At 42.4% G+C, this 18,888-nt stretch overlaps 1 protein-coding gene across 5 annotated transcripts in view; it reads right to left on the bottom strand.

Moving 5' to 3' along the window:
- The window catches only part of CPNE4 (copine 4), a 635,297-nt gene that overhangs the window by 39,795 nt on the left and 576,614 nt on the right, over window positions 1-18,888 (bottom strand). For all 5 annotated transcript variants that reach the window (XM_081569846.1, XM_081569842.1, XM_081569843.1 and 2 more), the window contains exons 8-9: window positions 13,937-14,035; window positions 2,113-2,199 (exon numbers count right to left, since the gene is read on the bottom strand). In XM_081569846.1, the coding sequence (XP_081425972.1) occupies window positions 2,113-2,199; window positions 13,937-14,035 (186 nt within the window). The remainder of the gene's footprint in view (window positions 1-2,112; window positions 2,200-13,936; window positions 14,036-18,888) is intronic.

Raw genomic sequence — 18,888 nt, 5'->3', positions numbered from 1 at the left:
TAATGAGTTGATGCTGAAGACTCTGGAAAATAGAGATGGTCTCTAATTGTCTGAAGCTGGCTCTGGGGTTATACAGGGCAGGGGGAATATTGGCTTGGTGTGTGAGAGCGCAGGAAAGGGGGTGGCTAGGGATACAGGCTCTGGATTGCTCTGTCTGCATGTCAAAGATGGGCTCATAGGCACGCTGATTGCTATCTTGAGGAATTAGCTAAACCTAAGAGGGGCAGTTCCTCCCAGTATGCAAGGCCCCAAGATATCAAAGGATCATAAAATACAGCAAACATTATCAGGACAATGATGGCCAATCATAAGCACTGTTACCGTCTAGTTCCAGTAATTAGTTCATGAGATAGGCCTGTGATCTAAGCTAGACCCATCAGTCTTTTCCCCGACTCTTCCGTTATGTGAGAATGGGCTCCTACAGCTCCTAGCAGCCAGGAATGCCAACTCTGAGTAAAGGAACCTGATATATTTAGAAAGAAACTGGATAGCATGAAAGTCTCACATCATGGAGTCAGACAGACAGAGATGGAAATCTCAGCTCTTACCATGTATGTGACAATGCGTTAATTACAATCACATTTGAAAGTAGAAATCTCAGAGCTGTGGTAAGAGTAACAGAATGTATTATAATTATTTTTACCATAGTAAGTACTCAAGCAGTGGCAAAATTATTCCAAGGATATTTTCTGCGAAGTTAGAGCCCCTCTGGAGAAATTTTAGGTGCTTTACTCGTCCCCCATGTCTTGTTTTCATGGTATCTAGTCAGCGTGGAGGAGGTGCCACATACAAAGCACTCAGTGGTAAGTGCTAGTGACTATCACTTTGTGTGATAAGCACAGAGTAGGTGCTTTAGAGAGTGTCTAAAAGTGACACTTTAGAAAGTGTCAGCAGGAAGGAAAGTGTCTTCCAGAAACAGAGGTGGCACGCAGAATATACGTAAGGAAGATAAATCTTGAAGTCTGAGTATGCCTGTGGTTACGGAAGGGGAAGAGGAGAATGAAAGTTTTAGTGAAACAGAGTTCACTGCACCCAAGAAGAGAAGAAAACACAGAATAAAAAAAGCCTGGTGCAGAGTACTTAACACTGAGCTCTCTGACAAGAAACGATTTATATTGGTGTGTATTGAACAGGAAGACTGCCAGTATTAAAACTAGTTCTTCTGGGAAGCTGTAGATGTTTCTTTGAAATGGTAATACTTTAATGTAGTTATAGAATAAAAGTACAAAAAAATAAGAGTAAAAATTTACTCTAAAACTTAATTTTAGTGTTTTCTTTTGTGACATGTGCATAAATGAAGATAAAATTTGAATTTAGAATTTAATAGAAATAATCCTGTTATTGGCAGATTATTGCTATTTTCCATAACTTTTTGTGGTATTACATTGTCTTGGTACAGTTCTTGTAATATTAACTATTCTATTTAAAATCTTTTTTATTAAAAAGTTATTGCTTATTACATGTAAATGGGGGCTTCCCTGGTAACTAAGCTGGTAAAGAATCTGCTTGCAATGCAGGAGACCCTGGTTTGATTCCTGGGTCAGGAAGATCCCCCGAAGAAGGGATAGGCTACCCACTCCAGTATTCTTGGGCTTTCCTGGTGGCTCAGCTGGTGAAGAATTCGCATGCAATGCAGGAGACCTGGGTTTGATCCCTGGGTTGGGAAGATCCCCTGAAGAAGGGAATGGCTACCCACTCCAGTATTATGGCCTGGAGAATTCCATGGACTGTATAGTCCATGGGGTCGCAAAGAGTTGGACTCGACTGAATGACCTTCACTCACTCACTCAGGTACTTTAGAAATGTTGGTTGTCCCCGTCTGGGGACCTCCCTCTGGTGCTGTCCTGGCAGAGAAGAACCTGACTTGTGGCCAGGACTCTCTTATCTTTGGGCAGGACTGTTTTTGTTGAGGTGATGGAGGCATTGGCCTACCACAACTCCAAAACCACCCAAACTTATAATGTATGTCCACTAATACCTTGACTTTCTGATTTTTTCATTTTAAAAAGATCATATCTTCTTGACACTCTCTCTTTTTGTTCATACCACCTGGGCCTTCCTCCGAGACAGCCTTAGTTTCATACTCCTAGAAGACAGGGGCTATGTTTATACCTTGCACTGATTCAAAATCACAATGCCCGAGTTCTTATAATTCTTCTTCTTGGCTTTGTACTTGGGGTTGATACACTCCCACTGCACCTGCAATAAGAAAGGTTATACTATGATTGCCAGCTCAGGAAGAAGCGGAGTCATTCATGAGGAGGCCCCTGGGCTCCTGTTGGTCATCTGCTGTAGGCGGTCCTGAGGGCTGACACCTGGTCTCTAGCTGATCCCCTTGCATCTGGAGGGGAAGGAAGGAGAAGTGGTGAGAAGAAGACTCTGACATCATCTGCCTGGTTTGAATCCCAGCTCCTCACTTTCCAGCTGTGTGTCCTTTGACAAATGACTTGATTCCCTCACGCCTTGCATATTGCCTCTGTAAAATGGAGCCCGTAATTATAGCTATCTCATAGGGTTACTGTGAGGATTGAATGAGTAACCACTGTAATACATTTAGAACAGTGCCTGACACTTACAAATGCTTGCTATGAATGGGGTCAAATCAAAAAGCAGAGAGAAGGAGAGATCTTGGGACACATAGCTGAATAACCCAAATGCTGAGTCTTAGTGTCTGGGAATTGACTTAAGAGGCAGGAAAACTGAGGAACGTTGAATACTGGTTATAGGAAGCTGATGGGGATAATGAGCTTGCTTAGCTTCGTAGAGGACTAAAATGATGGATTGGTACACGTCACAATGGTGGCACTTTCTCCAGAGAGGCTTCTGTGAGGGATACAATCAGAACTGAGGAGGCAGATGGGAGCTAATGGGTGAACAGAGCTCAACCTTTCTACACAAGACTTCGTGGGACAAAGCTAACTGCATTTTGACCACTGACAAAGTCAAACATCGAAGAGTCACCAAATTGCTCCTGCTCACTGTCCTACAGGAGTCATCCTTGGATTTTCACTCAGAAGACAAATTTTCACCCCCTGACAATTGGAAGTGTCTGAAAACAAAGACATTTCTGAGGCAGATGTTAGTGGATAGGCTGATACAGCATTGTCCGCAATGACCCATTCTTCCCAGTGCATGATGACTCTGAACTTCGTCAGGTGACTTGCTTTGACCGATGGGACATTAACAAAAGTGATATGAGCAGAGGTTTCACAAGTCCCTGTGCACTGGGGCTTGCTCTGCTCTTGCTGATTGGATGTTTTCACGTGAAATTAGCCTAGGCTGGTGTCCTAGAGGATGAAAGAGCACGTTGAGAAACATCTCAGCTACCCCAGCTGCAGAGGCACAAATGCAGGAGTGAGTCCCCTTGGCATTGTTTGGAGCAGAGAGGAGTTTCCCAGAGGAACTCAGCCCAGATTGCTGACCTCTTGTCCTGCCTATAGCTGTGGCTTCCTGAAAAATCTCCCTGCCTCACTCTCTTGTCTCTCTATAACTGATTCTCTGTACAGTAGCCAGAGTAATCTTGAAAAAAATTGATGTCATTCTCCAATCTTATCATTGTCCAGCCTAGACTCCTTCATAGCATTGCCCAATAAAACTTTCTACAATAATGAGAAGATCCCACATCTGTACCAACCAATGTGAAAGACACTAGCCACATGAGCACTTGATATGTGTGTGTGTGTGTATGTGTAAGTGAGAGACAGAGAAGAATTGAAATTTAACTGAATTTAATTTAAAACTTATTAAAACTGAAATAGGTGTATATAGGTAGTGGCTACTAAATTGGAGAGTCTTCAGTGTGCTCTCAACACATTTATAGGAAGACATAAACTCTTTTCTCCAAGCTATCAGAACCTTCTTTTCCTGGCCTCTGCCTCTGTCCTTGATCACATCTCATGCATGGCTCCTTTACCCTCTCTGCTACAGATAAACTGGTCTCTTTACAGATCCTTAAACACACCAAACTCTTTTCTGACTCAGCAATTTGCAATGTTCCCTCTACCTGAAATGCTGTTTCTTTGCTTTTTACATGGTTGACATTTCATTTTTAAGGGCGCTCATGTTACATTTCTTTTTTTTCCAGGTGATCTCTTTTACGTTACACCTTTATAACTAAAATGGCTCAGTTTTTTAATAGCATTTGTCACAATGTATAATTACAGTTTTTGTTTTGTTGTTGTTCAGTCATAAAATCATGTTTGACACTTTACAACTCCATGGACTGTAGCACACTGGGCTCCTCTGTCCTCCACTATGTCCTGGAGTTTGCATAGACTCATGTGCATTGAATTGGTGATGCTATCTAACCACCTCATCCTCTGTCACCCTTTCTCTTTTGCCTTCAATGTTTCCCAGCATCAGGGTATTTTCCAATGAATCTGCTCTTCACATCAGGTGGCCCAAATATTGGAGATTCAGCTTCAGCATCAGTCCTTCCAATGAATATTAGGACTGATTTCCTTCAGGATAGACTGGTTTGATCTCCTTGCAGAGCAAGAAACTCTCAAGGGTCTCCTCAGTACTAAAATTCCAAACTATCAATTCTTCCAGACTCAGACACTTCTTTACTGTCCAAGTCTCACATCCACACATAAAACCACTGGAAACTACTGGAAAAACCAAAGCATTACCTATATTGACCTTTGTCAGCAAAGTGATACCTCTGCCTTTTAATATGCTCTCTAGGTTTGTCACAGTGTTCCTTACAAGGAGCAAGGGTCTTTTAATTCCATGGCTACAATCACCTCCACAGTGATTTTGGAGCCCAAGGAAAGAAAATCTGTCACTGTTTCCACTCTCCCCCCTTCTATCTGCCATGAAGTGATGGGACTGCATGCCATGATATTAGTTTTTGAAATGTTGAGTTTCAAGCCAGGTTTTTCACTTTCCTCTTTCACCTTCATCAAGAGGCTCTTTAATTTCTCTTCACTTTCTGCCACTAGAATGGTATCATCTGCATACTGAGGTTGTTGATATTTCTCTCAGCAATCTTGATTATAGCTTGTGATTCATCTGGTCCAGCATTTCACATAATGTACTCTGCATATATTAATAAGTGAAAGAAGCAGGGTAACAATATACAGCCTTGAAGTACTCCATTCCCATTTTTGAACCAGTCAATTGTTCCATGTCTAGTTCAAAATGTTGCTTCTTGACCCACACACAGTTTTCTCAGGAGACAGGTAAGGTGGTCCAGTACTCCCATCTCTTTAGGAATTTACCACATTTTGTTGTGACTCACACAGTCAAAGGATTTAGCGTAGTCAAGGAAGCAGAAGTAGGTGTTTTTCCGGAACACCCTTGCCTTCCCTATGATCTAATGAATGTTCTCAATTTGATCTCTGGTACCCCTGCCTCTTGGAAACCCAAATCGTACATCTGGAAGATCTTGGTTTACATACTGCTGAAGCCTAGCTTGAAGGATTTTGAGCATAACCTTGTTAGCATGTGAAATGAATGCAACTGTGCAGTAGTTTGAGCATCCTTTGGCACTGCCCTGTGGGATTGGAATGAAAACTGGCCTTTTCAAGCCCTGTGGCCACTGCTGTGCTGTGTTGCTGTGCTTAGTCTCTGAGCTGTGTCTACTCTTTACCACCCCATGCTCAGTAGCCCACCAGGCTCCTTTGTCCACAGGGATTCTCCAGGCAAGAATACTGGAGTGGGTTGCCATGCCCTCCTCCAGGGGATCTTCCAACTCAGGGATCAAACCCAGGTCTCCTGCATTGCAGGTGGATTTTTTACCAGCTGAACCACAAGGGAAGCCTGAGAATACTGGAGTGGGTAGCCAATCCCTTCTCCAGGGGAATTTTCTGACACAGGGATCAAACTGGGGTCTCCTGCACTGCAGGCAGATTCTTTACCAGCTGAGGGCCACTGCTGAGTTTTCCAAATTTGCTGACATATTGAGTGCAGCACTTTAACAGCATCATCTTTTAGGATTTTAAATAGCTCAGATGGAATTTCATCACCTCCACTAGCTTTGTTTGTAGTAATGTCTTCTTGACTTCATACTCTAAGATGTCCAGCTCAGGACGAGGGAGCACACCATCATGGTTTTCTGGGTCATTAAGACCTTAACTGCACAGTTCTGTTTATTCTTGCCACCTCTTCTTAATCTCTCCTGTTTCTTTAAGTCCTTGCTGTTTCTGTCCTTTATTATACCCATCCCTGCATGAAAATTTCCCTTGATATCTCCAATTTTCTTAAAGAGATTTTTAGTCTTTCCTTTTCTATTGTTTCCCCCTATTTCTTTTCTTGTTCATTTAAGAAGGCCTTCTTATCTTTCATTGCTATTCTCTGCAACTCTGCATTCAGTTTGGTATATCTATCCCTCTCTTCCTTGCTTTTTGCTTTTATTCTTTCCTCAGGTATTTGTAAAGCCTCCTCAGACAACCACTTTGCCCTTGTGCATTTCTTTTTCTTGAGGATGGTTTTGGTCACTGACTCCTGTACAGTGTTACAAACTTCTGTCCATAGTTCTTCAGGCACTCTGTCTACCAGATATAATCCCTTGAATCTATTTGTCACTTAATTGTAAAATCATAAGGGATTTGATTTAGGTCATATCTGAATGGCCTAGTGGTTTTCCCTACTTTCTTCAATTTAAGCCAGAATTTTGCAATAAGCAGTTTATGATCTGAGCCACAGTTAGCTCCAAGATCTTGTTTTCACCGACTGTTTAGAGATTCTCCACTTTTGGCTGCAAAGAACTTAGTCAATCTGATTTTGATATTGACCATATGATGATGTCCATGTGTAGAGTCATCTCTAGTGTTGTTGGCAAAAGGTATATCCTATGATCAGCCTGTTCTCTTGACAAAACTCTGTTAGCCTTTGCCCTGCTTTATTTTGTACCCCAAGGCCAAACTTGCATGTTAATCTGGATATCTCTTGACTTCCTACTTTTGCATTCCAATCCCTTATGATGAAAAGGACACTTTTTTTGAGTGTTAGTTCTAGAAGGTCAGAGAAGGCAATGGCACCCTACTCCAGTACTCTTGCCTGGAAAATCCCATGGATGGAGGAGCCTGGTACGCTGCAGTCCATGGGGTCGCTAAGAGTCGGACACGACTGAGCGACCTCACTTTCACTTTTCACTTTCATGCATTGGAGAAGGAAATGGCAACCCACTCCAGTATTCTTGCCTTGAGAATCCCAGGGACAGCGGAACCTGATGGGCTGCTGTCTATGGGGTTGCACAGAGTCGGACACGACTGAAGCGACTTAGCAGCAGCAGCAGTTCTAGAAGGTATTGTAGGTCTTCATAGAACTGGTCAACTTCAGCTCGGCATCAGTTTTTGGGGTATAGATTTGGATTACTGTGATGTTGAATGGTTTGCTTGAAAACAAACTGATACCATTCTGTTGTTTTTGAGATTGCACCCAAGTACTGCATTTTAGACTCTCTTATTGGGCTTCCATGGTAGCTCAGTTGGTAAAGAATCTGCCTGCGGTGCAGGAGACTCTAATTCGATTCCTGGGTTGGGAAGATCACCTGGAGAAAGGATAGGCTACCCACTCCAGTATTCTTGGGCTTCCCTTGTGGCTCAGACAGTAAGGAATCCTCCTGCAATGCAGGAGATCTGAGTTCGATCCCTGGGTTGGGAAGATACCCTGGAGGAGGTCATGACAACCCACTCCCGTATTCTTGCCTGAAGAATCCCCATTGACAGAGAAGCCTGGCAGGCTGCAGTCCATGGGGTCATAAAAAGTCAGACATGACTGAGCAACTAAGCACACAATACATTGACTGTGAGGGCTACTCCATTTCTTCTAAAGGGTTGTTGCCCAGAGTAGGAGATATAATGGTCATGTGAATTAAACTCACCCATTCCCATCCATTTTAGTTCCTTTAGTTCTAAGATGTCAGTGTTCAATCCTGCTGTCTCCTGCTTGACCACATCCAATTCATGAACCTAACATTACAGGTGCCTATGCAGCATTATGCTTTACTGAATTGGATTTTACTTTGACCTAGTAGTGACACATCCACAATTAAGTGTTGTTTCTGCTTTGGCCCAGCCTCTTCATTCTTTCTGGAGCTATTTCTCCACTCTTCCCCACAGCATACCTACTGATCTGGGTAGGGGGGAGTACTCATCTTCAGGTGTCATATATTTTTGCCTTTTCATACTATTCATGGGTTTCTCGAGGCAAGAACATTAACGTGATGTGCCATTCCCTTCTCCAGTGAACCACACTTTGTCAGAATTCTCCACTATGACCTGTCCATCTTGGGTGGCCCTGGATGGCCTGGCTGATAGCTTCATTGAGTTACACAAGGCTGTGATCCATGTGATCATTTTGGTTAGATTTCTGTGATTTTTGTTTTCATTCCAAAGGCAGTGGTATTGCAGTTCTTGCTTATTCTGTCTGCCTTCTGATGGATGAGGATAAGAGGTAAGCTTCCTGATGGGAGAGATCGACTGTGGGGAAAACTTGGTCTTACTCTGGTAGAGGAGACAAATAGATTCAGGGATTAGATATGGGAGACAGAGTGCCTGAAGAACTATGGACAATGTTTCATAATATTGTATAGGAGGTGGTGACCAAAACCATCTCAAAGAAAAAGAAATGCCAAGAAGGCAAAAAGGTTGTCTGAGGAGGCCTTATAAATAGCTGAGAAAAGAAGAGAAACAAAAGGCAAAGGAGGAAGGGAAAGTTATACTCAACTGAATGCATAGTTCTAGAGAATAGCAAGGAGAGATTAGAAACCTTCTTAAGTGAATAATGCAAAGAAACAGAGGAAAATAATAGAATGAGAAAGACTAGCGATCTCTTCAAACAAATTGGAGATACCACGGGAACATTTCTTGCAAGGATGGGGCACATAAAGGACAGAAATGACAAGGAACTAACAGAAGCATAAGAGATTAAAAGAGGTGGCAAGAATACACAGAAGAACTATACAAAAAAAAGGTCTTAATGACCTGGATAACCACAGTGGTGTGGAAACTCACCTGGACCAGGCATCCTGGAGTGTGAAGTCAAGTAGGCTTTAGGAAGCATTACTACAAACAATGCTAGTGGAGGTGATGGAATTCCAGTTGAGTTATTTAAAATCCTAAGAATGATGCTGTTAAAGTGCTGCACTCATTATGAAAGCAAATTTAGAAAACTCAGCAATGGCCACAGGGCTGGAAAAATTCAGTTTTCATTCCAATCCTAAAGAAAGCAATGCCAAAGAATGTTCAAACTACTGTATAATTGCTCTCATCTCACATCCTCAAGGTAATGCTCAAAATCCTCCAAGCTAGGCTTCAACACTACGTGAACTGAGAACTTCCAGATATACAAGCTGGATTTAGAAAAGGCAGAGGACAGAGACCAAATTGCCAAAATCCATCGGATCACAGAAAAAGCAAGAGAATTACAGAAAAAATCTACTTCTGCTTCATTGACTAGGTAAAAGCTTTTGTATAGATCACAACAAACTGTGGGAAATTCTTCAAGAAATGGAAATACTACACCACCTTTACCTGCTTCCTGAGAAACAGGAGATCAAGAAGGTCAAGAAGTAACAGTTCAAACTGGACATGGAACAATATACTGGGGTCCAGATTTGGAAAGGAGTATGTCAAGGCTGTATATTGTCACCCTGCTTATTTCACTTATATACAGAGCACATCATGCAAAAATGCTGGGCTAGATGAAGCACAAGCTGGAATCAAGATTTCCAGGAAAAATATCAGCAACCTCAGATATGCAGATGATACCATTCTAATGGCAGAAAGCAAAGAGGAATTAAAGGGCCTCTTGATGAGGGTGAAAGAGTAGAGTGAAAAGCTGGCTTAAAACCCAACATTGAAAAGACTAATTCACGGCATCCAGTCATCACTTCATGGCTAATAGAAGGGGAAAAGTGTAGAACCATTGGAAGATTTCCTTTTCCTAGGCTCCAAAATCAGTGCATACCATGACTGCAGCCATGAAATTAAATGATGCTTGCCCCTTGGAAGAAAAGATATGACAAAACTAGTTCAGTTCAGTTCAATCGCTCAGTCATGTCCAACTCTTTGTGACCCCATGGACTGCAGCATGCTAGGCTTCCCTGTCCATCACCGACTCCTGGAGCCTACTCAAACTCATGTCTATTGAGTTGGTGATGCCATCCAACCGTCTCATCCTGTCATCCCCTTCTCCTTCCGTCTTCAATCTTTCCCAGCATCAGGGTCTTTTCCATTGAGTCAGTTCTTCACATCAGATGGCCAAAGTATTGGAGTTTCAGCTTCAGCATCAGTCCTTCCAATGAATATTCAGAACTGATTTCATTTAGGATTTCAATACTTTGGATCTCCTTGCAGTCCAAGGGACTCTCAAGAGTCTTCTCCAAGATCACAGTTCAAACCTAGACAATGTATTAAAAAAGGAGAGACATCACTTTGCCAACAAGGGTTCACATAGTCAAAGCTATGGTTTTTCCAGTAATCACGTACAGATGTGAGAGTTGGACCATAGAGAAGGAGCCGAGTGCTGAAGAATTGATGCTTTCAAATTGTGGTGTTGGAAAAGACTTCTGAGAGTCCCTTGGGCAGCAAGGAGATCAAACCAGTCAATCCTGAGGGAAATCAACCCTGAATATTCATTTGAAGGACTGATACTGAAGCTGAATCTCCAATACTTTAGCCACCTGATGCAAAGAGTCAACTCATTGGGAAACACCCTGATACTGGGAAAGATTGAGGTCAGGAGGAAAAGGGAATGACAGAAGATGAGATGGTTTGATGACATCACTGACTAAATGGACATGAGTTTGAGCAAACTCAGAAAGATAGTGAAAGACTGGGAAGCTTGGCACGCTGCAGTTTATGGGGCTGCAGAGATTTGGGCACACCTTAATGCCTGAACAAGAATATATGATCCATTTCCTCAGAGGCACTTAAAGACTCTTTCTTGTTTGTTTTAAAGCATCAGACTTCAGTATGCTTCAATTGTGATGTATGCTATAATCTTACTTTTAATATGTTCCCAGCATTCTAAAAATGTAATGTTTCCCATGTTTATTGGTTTGTTTATTTCTCTTTGGAAAGGAGAACAAGGCAAAACTTGGTAAAACTCTTTAAAACTCCAGAGGGTGATGTGTATAACTGTCATTAATTTATTAACTCAAAGGGGCCTTGTCTTGTACATTCAAAGAACAAACAACATCTCTGGATAAACTCCTAGTTATTTGGGGAGTCACTTTATTTATAGTTTACTGTTGGTTGTAATTATAGTCCTGAAACTCAGAAAGCCTGCGCACGGGTGAAGGCCTCTGTGTATCTGACAAATTTCTTTCAATGCTGGGTGTACAACAGTATATACAGTGAGTTGTGGAAGCTATGTGGAGAACTGCCCTTGACTTCTCAGGCCAAAGAGAGGTATTCAACAAATGGTCTGATTCTGATTAAGCCTCTGATCCTAAAGGATATTAATTTATGTCCATCCAGTGTGGTTATATCTTGAGTTATATCTGAAAGGAGAGACTTGAACAATGAGTTGGGGCATTTTCCCTGAGCAGTAATTCTGAGCAGATCAGGCACAGAGTCTTATCTCTTACAGAAAAGGTCTTTCTTTGCTACCACTCTTTTCTGGTCTATGGGTCTAGTGGTCCCAGAGTAAAGATAACAGGTATCTTGGTTTGAGTTCTTCCAGAAGCTAATGCTGAAGCAAAGATTTAAGTTCAAGTAGCTGAGCTATTTAAAATCCTAAAAGATGATGCTTTTAAAGTGTTGTACTTAATATGCCAGCAAATTTGGAAAAACTCAGCAGTGGCTATAGGACTGGAAAAGATCAGCTTTCATTCCAATACCAAAGAAGGGCAATGCCAAAGAATGTTCAAACTACCATAAAATTGTGCTGATTTCACATGCTAACAAAGTTATGCTCAAAATTCTTCAAGCTAGGCTTCAGCAGTATGTGCATTGATGATTTCCAGATATACGATCTGGGTTTTGAAGAAACAGAGGAACCAGAGATCAAATTGCCAACATTCATTGGATCATGGAGAAAGCAAGGGAGTTCCAGAAAAACAACTACTTCTGTTTCATTGACTGTGCTAAAGCCTTTGACTGTGTGAATCACAACAAACTATGGAAGTTCTTAAAGAGATGGGAGTACCAGACCACCTTACCTAGCTTCTGAGAAACCTGTGTGTGGTTCAAGAAGCACAGTTTGAACTGGACATGGAACAATGGACAGGTTCAAAACTGGGAAGGGAGTATGACAAGGCTCTATATTGTCACCCTGCTTATTTCACTTAGATGCAGAGCAGAGATGGTGACCGTACCCATGAAATTAAAAGACGCTTGCTCCTTGTAAGGGAAGTTATGACAAACATAGACTATGTATTAAAAAGCAGAAACATCACTTTGCCAACAAAGGTCACTATAGTCAAAACTATCATTTATCCAGTAGTCATAAAAGGATGTGAGAGCTGTACCATAAAGAAGGGGTTGAGCCCCGAAGAATAGATGCTTTTGATCTGTGGTACTAGAGAAGACTCTTGAGAGTTCCTTGCACCACAAGGAGGTCAAACCAGTCAATCCTGAAGGAAATCAACCCTGAATATTCATTGGAAAGACTGGTGCTGAAGCTGAAGCTTCAGTACTTTGGTCACCTGATATGAAGAATTGACTCACTGGAAAAGACCTTGATGCTTGGAAAGATTGAAGACAAAAGGAGAAAGTGGTGGCAGAAGATGAGATGGTTAGATAGCATCACCGACTCAATAGACATGAATTTGAGCAAACTCCAAGAGATAGTAGAAGACAGAGGAGCCTGGTGTGCTGCAGTCCATGAGGTTGCAAAGAGTCACACATAGCAACTGCACAACAACAACAAGAACAACAATTCATCTAGTAGGTAGTTCCAGGAAACAACAGTAGAAGAGTGGGGACCTGGGAGAGGGAAGCAGCCAAAAAGGCGTGTGTGATGAAGTCAGGGACTCCATTGTCAGCCAGGGCCATTCCCTGCTGGCGAGCTGTGGGTAGCTGCTCAGAGCACACCTCAGAGTTCTGCCGCCTGAAAGGCAATAGAGATAGGGTGTTATAGCCTGCTTACCACTAGTTAATTTTTGAGGGAAGCTGTCTGAAATATGTACATCTTCCCTGACACATTCAGCCTGCTGTTAGCAGGTGCAGAGCAGGATTCAGCAGCCAGAAAAAGCTCTCAACAAAGAAATTCAGGTTCTGCAGCTGAAGTTGGGCAGGTGAACCCTGAACAGGTCAGAACATGGTCAGGGTCCAGACGACAGCAACTGAATAACAGATGCATGTATATATCTATCAAAGATACACAGAGAAGGGGCAGGCTTCTGCATGATGCAATGAAATCCCTATGTGTTCCTGTGGTATGTGGTAGTGTTCAGATTTATGTCTTGGTATCAAGTGTGTAAGAATGAAATGGTGAGACTAGATGAAAATCTGGTGCCCAAAATTCAAACTTGAAGGAATCAATTTGTCCAAAGCATTAAATGTGTAATTAATGCTATCAGGTTATGGAAATGTAGAGCTGGAAAGAGTACTGCTACTAGATAATTACAATAGTACATATTTTATAAGTGCCAGACACCCTGCCAAGTGCGAATCATGAATTATCTCATTTAGTCTTCACAGGTAGGTACCATTATCACCTTAATTTTTTTTAAGTGAGAAAGTTGAGGCACAGAGAGACTAAGTCACTTGTCCAGGCCTACACAGCTAAAGAAAATTTGAATCATCCTTATTTGACTTCTCCTCTTTGCCAGTGGAGGAAGGGTATCACCCTGGGCAGGGTCCTGTCCAAAGTCACATTAATTGCTGTAGGCTGGGTTGGAACTAGAACCTGGGTTTTGGATCCCTCCATGCTGCCTCCTGGCCTCATTTAATTATACACTAATATTTCACCTCTAGCTGCTCTGGATGCTAACAGGGCATCGTGACAGGTAAGTCTTGGAGAAATACCACAGGGGGCTCACCTGTTTGCCTTCCATTGCTCCTCTCATCTCCTTGAAGGTTGAAGTGAATTCTCCAATGAAGTCATGTTTGCCATTGGAGTCCCAGTCCCATACTATGCACTGCAACAGAAAAGAAGTAATTTTCTTTTTTTTAAACTTAAGAATGTGTCCACAGCAGCTGAAGGCAATGAAAACTTTCTGGGTCAGAAGTCTAGGATTGCAGCCTGTGGGATGAGGTATGCCTTCGGTTTCCACTGGCTTTACTTAGCATTTTTGCCATGATCTCCAAGAAGCACTGTTCTGCAACAGTGACTAATAATTTGCCCATTTTTCAGATAAGGCCAGTAAGACCAAAAGGAGATAAGTAACTTGCCAAAGGTACCATGCAGTGAATGAAAAGTCTAGGATTTGAAGGTGGGTATCCTGACTCCAATTCTAATGCTTTCCCCACAGCAGAGCCTCTGTGGTTTGCAGATGGAACCAGGTGCCTGAGTTCATGCCTGTGGCTTCCACAGTGGCAGCAATAATTTGATCATATGAATCACATTTTCTTTTCCTTTTTTTTTTTCTGAAGGCAAAAGAGCGATGCTAACAAAAACGAGTAAGAGAGCCAAAAAGTGAGATCATTAATTATACCCAAGCAAAAAATGGGCGAAAAACAGAGAGGTGAGTTACATTGGTTAAAAAGCAGGCATACATCACAGTTAAGACACGACCATACAACAAGAGGGCTCCATCTAACAGTGCTAATGCTACCTTCTGGGCTCCCAAGTAACACTTTGCAGAGTAATGCAGGTTAAATCAGTAGCCACCCCTCTGCTTGGTCACATGTTCTTAGATAAAGAGGGAGTTCCCATATTTTCTAGTGTGGAGGTTGGACTAAGGTCTCAAGGACTTCAAATGTCACTTCTACATCTTAAACCAGGGATTTGCAATCAGGAACCCCAGACCTCAGATAAGATCAAGTGAGTAAATGAGACATTTACCTCAGAGGTTTTCCCTGGAATATTGGGGTACATGGGGCTTCCTGGATTTTTCTTGGAATGAAGAACCTGCTGGTCAGTCCTTCCTGGCAAACTTGGAGTGTAAATCTATTTTCTGACCCTGTGGGATACTGCCCAGACCTAAAATGAAATACTGCCCCAAACAAAACTTAATCTCCCCTTAAACCTATTCCTGGGCTTCCCTTGTGGCTCAGCTGGTAAAGAATCCACGTGCAATGCAGGAGACCTGGATTCAACCCCTGGGTTGGAAGATCTCCTGGAGAAGGGAAAGGCTACCCACTCCAGTATTCTGGCCTGGAGAATTCCATGGACTGTATAGTCCTTGAGGTCGCAAAGAGTTGGGCATGACTGAGAGATTTTCACTTTCTTTCTTTTCTTTCAAACTTATTCCTACTCATTTATTTTCTGTCACAGTGGATTTATCAACATCCATCTGGTGGGTAACATCACTCAGGAAGCACACTGTGAACAGCGCACTGTCAAACACTTGTCCACTGATCTCAGCTACTCACCACAGGGGTTTTTCTCTCTCTTTGTCAGTTCCTGCCCACTGACCCTGGCACTCACACAGTCATTACCTGGAGCAAGAAGCAAAGGAAAGCTTGTCCAGCTTGGACACAGAAAGAGAAGGAAGTGTGCTCCTGGGGCTCTTTCTTTTAGGCTCTTAACTTTGCCCAGTAGTGAACTCAGCCCTGGGATAACTGAGTCTAATGGTCAGATATCCAGTCTTCTGTCTTGGGGAGAAGCAGATAAAAATGCAAAGGGGTCAAAACCAATAAGAGAAGAGAGGAGAAAGCAGACTTTTCTACACTCCCTTGTGTCTTACTGTGTTTCTTTTTAACTCTTCCTTAGAATATAGGAAAAGCAGGAGAGTAGGATTGGCATATGTATACACTACCATGTGTAAAATACATAGCTAGTGGGAAGCTGCTGTATATATAGCACAGGGACCTCAGCTTTGTGTTCTGTGATGACCTACACGGGTGGGATAGGGAGGGCAGAGGTCCAAGAGGGTGGAGATATATGTATACTTATGGCTGATTTCATTTTGTTGTACAGCAGAAACTAACACATCATTGTAAAGCAATTACACTCCAATAAAAAAACAATATAGGCAAAGCAAGCTGCTGCTGCTGCTAAGTCTCTTCAGTCATGTCTGACTCTGTGCGACCTCATAGACGGCAGCCCACCAGGCTCTGCCGTCCCTGGGATTCTCCATGCAAGAACACTGGAGTGGGTTGCCATTTCCTTCTCCAATGCATGAAAGGGAAAAGTGAAAGTGAAGTCGCTCAGTCGTGTCCGACTCTTCACGACCCCATGGACTGCAGCCTACCAGGCTCCTCCGTCCATGGGATTTTCCAGGCAAGAGTACTGGAGAGGGTTGCAATTGCCTTCTCCGGCAAAGCAAGAGGGAATGTATATAGTACTTTGGTTTGTCACCGAATCTGAGGCAAAACTATCACTTCTTCTCTGCTCTCTCTTAGGTTTCCCATCATGCTTCCGTTAGTTACTGCCCTTCTTCCACCTGCTGCCATAACATTCAAGACGTTTGCTCTTTTCTGTGATTTGTTGGTTATTCAGAAGCGTGTTGTTTAGCCTCCATATGACCCAGCAATCTCACTGCTGGGCATATACACCGAGGAAACCAGAATTGAAAGAGACGCGTGTACCCCAATGTTCATCGCAGCACTGTTTACAATAGCCAGGACATGGAAGCAACCTAGATGTCCATCAGCAGATGAATGGATAAGGAAGCTGTGGTACATATACACAATGGAATATTACTCAGCCATTAAAAAAAATACATTTGAATCGGTTCTACTGAGATGGATGAAACTGGAGCCCATTATACAGAGTGAAGTAAGCCAGAAAGAAAAACACCAATACAGTATACTAATGCATATATATGGAATTTGAAAGATGGTAATGATAACCCTATATGCGAGACAGAATAAGAGACACAGATGCATAGAACAATTTTATGGACTCTGAGGGAGAAGGTGAGGGTGGGACGTTCTGGGAGAATAGCACTGAAACATGTATATTATCATATGTGAAACAGAACACCATTCCATGTTCGATGCATGAGACAAGGGCTCAGGGCCGGGGCAATGGGATGACCCAGAGGGATGGGATGGGGAGGGAGGTGGGTGGGGGGTCCAGGAAGGGGAACACATGTAAACCCATGGCTGATTCATGTCAATGTATGGCAAAAACTATTACAATATTGTAAAGTAATTAGCCCCCAACTAAAATAAATAAATTTATAAAAAAAATAATTAAAAAAAAAAAAAAAGACGTTTGCTCTTTTCAAGGGCAGAACTCCCCTGGGGTGGAGGATGAGTCAGGCCCAGCAGGGCTCCAGGCCCCGCCTCCTTGGGCAGACACGACTGCTTACATACGCTCTGCTTCTTCAATCAGTGTCATTTCTCATCATGGCAGTTGCAGAATTCTGTTTTGACCTTTTTCAGAAGGGATTCCCAGAGGAAGGAAGATACAGTGAGGCATAAACATAAAAACACTATTTTCCTCTCACTCCCTGCCATGAAGCTGGCTTATATGACAGCTCTGATGCAACTGACAGAGGAATGCATTTTGGTGAAGAGTAAACAGATCAACTGCTCTGCAGAAAAGTTGAGACAAGGGCAGAGTACTTGGTGTAAATCAATAAGGAAGCCTTGACAGATTGGTGAGACAGCAGCAGCTCAAAACCATCTACAAGCCAGGAGGCCTTCTTAAGGAGTTCTTAAGCTCACAGTGGAGTTTATCATCTTAAAATGTCTAAGCTTGATAGACGGTCTTATCAACGCCCTTGTTTACAGAGAAGGAAATTAATGAAAGAGAAGGGAAGTGACTCCTACAAGTTCATCCAGTACAGGATGGAGATGAAGTCCAGGCTTCCTACCTACCTAATTTCCACCCGACCACAAAACATCAAATTACAATAATTACAACACATATAGAGCTTACTATGTGCCAGAAACTGTTCTGAATATTTTACCTGGATTCATGTATTATCCAGAACAATTTATCATTATGCACATTTTACAGATGAGGAAACCAAGGCACAGATAGGTCAAGTAAGTTTTCTAAGACCACACAGCTAACCATAGGTAATCTTTGAACAAAAAGAAGTTAAATTTCAGAGTTTGCTCTAACTGATCATTTCATATGAACCCAAGCCATTTGTTTTTATGGTCTCTAATACTGTACAATAATTTTGAAATTATAATATTATTGTTATCATTTACAGATATCAGTCACAGGGGTCAATTCAGTTCAGTTCAATCACTCAGTTGTGTCTGACTCTTTGTGACCCCATCAACTGCAGCATGCCAGGCTTCCCTGTCCATCACTAACTCCCGGAGCTTGCTCAAACTCACGTGCATCAAGTTGGTGATGTCATCCAACAATCTCATCATCTTTTGTCCCTTTCTCCTCCTGCCTTCAATCTTTCCCAGCATCAGGGTCTTTTTCAAGGAGTCGGTTCTTCACATCAGTGGCAAGAGTATTGGAGTTTCAGCTTCAGCATCAGTCCTTCCAAAGAATATTCAGGACTGATTTCCTTTAGGATGGACTGGTTGGATCTCTTTGCCGTCCAAGGGACTCTCAAGAGTCTTCTCCAACACCACAGTTCAAAAGCATCATTCTTCAGTGCTCAGCTTTCTTTATAGACCAACTCTCACATCCATACATGGCGACTGGAAAAACCATAGCTTTAACTAGATGGACCTTTGTCAGCAAAGTAATGTTTCCACTTTTTAGCATGCTGACGAGGTTGGTCGTAGCTTTTCTTTCAAGGAGCAAGTGCCTTTTAATTTCATGGCTGCAGTCACCATCTGCAGTCATTTTAGAGTCTCCAAAAATAAAATCTCTCACATTTTCCATTGTTTCCCTATCTATTTGCCATGAAGTGATGGGACCAGCTGCCATGATCTTAGTGTTTTGAATGCTGAGTTCTAAGCCAGC

The sequence above is a fragment of the Giraffa tippelskirchi genome, chromosome 2 (genome assembly GCF_054371585.1).
Source record: "Giraffa tippelskirchi isolate mGirTip1 chromosome 2, T2T-mGirTip1v1.2.pri, whole genome shotgun sequence".
Lineage (NCBI taxonomy): Eukaryota > Metazoa > Chordata > Mammalia > Artiodactyla > Giraffidae > Giraffa > Giraffa tippelskirchi.
The sequence above is the reverse complement of the archived record's forward strand: the minus strand, read 5'-3'. Positions and strand labels throughout refer to the sequence as shown.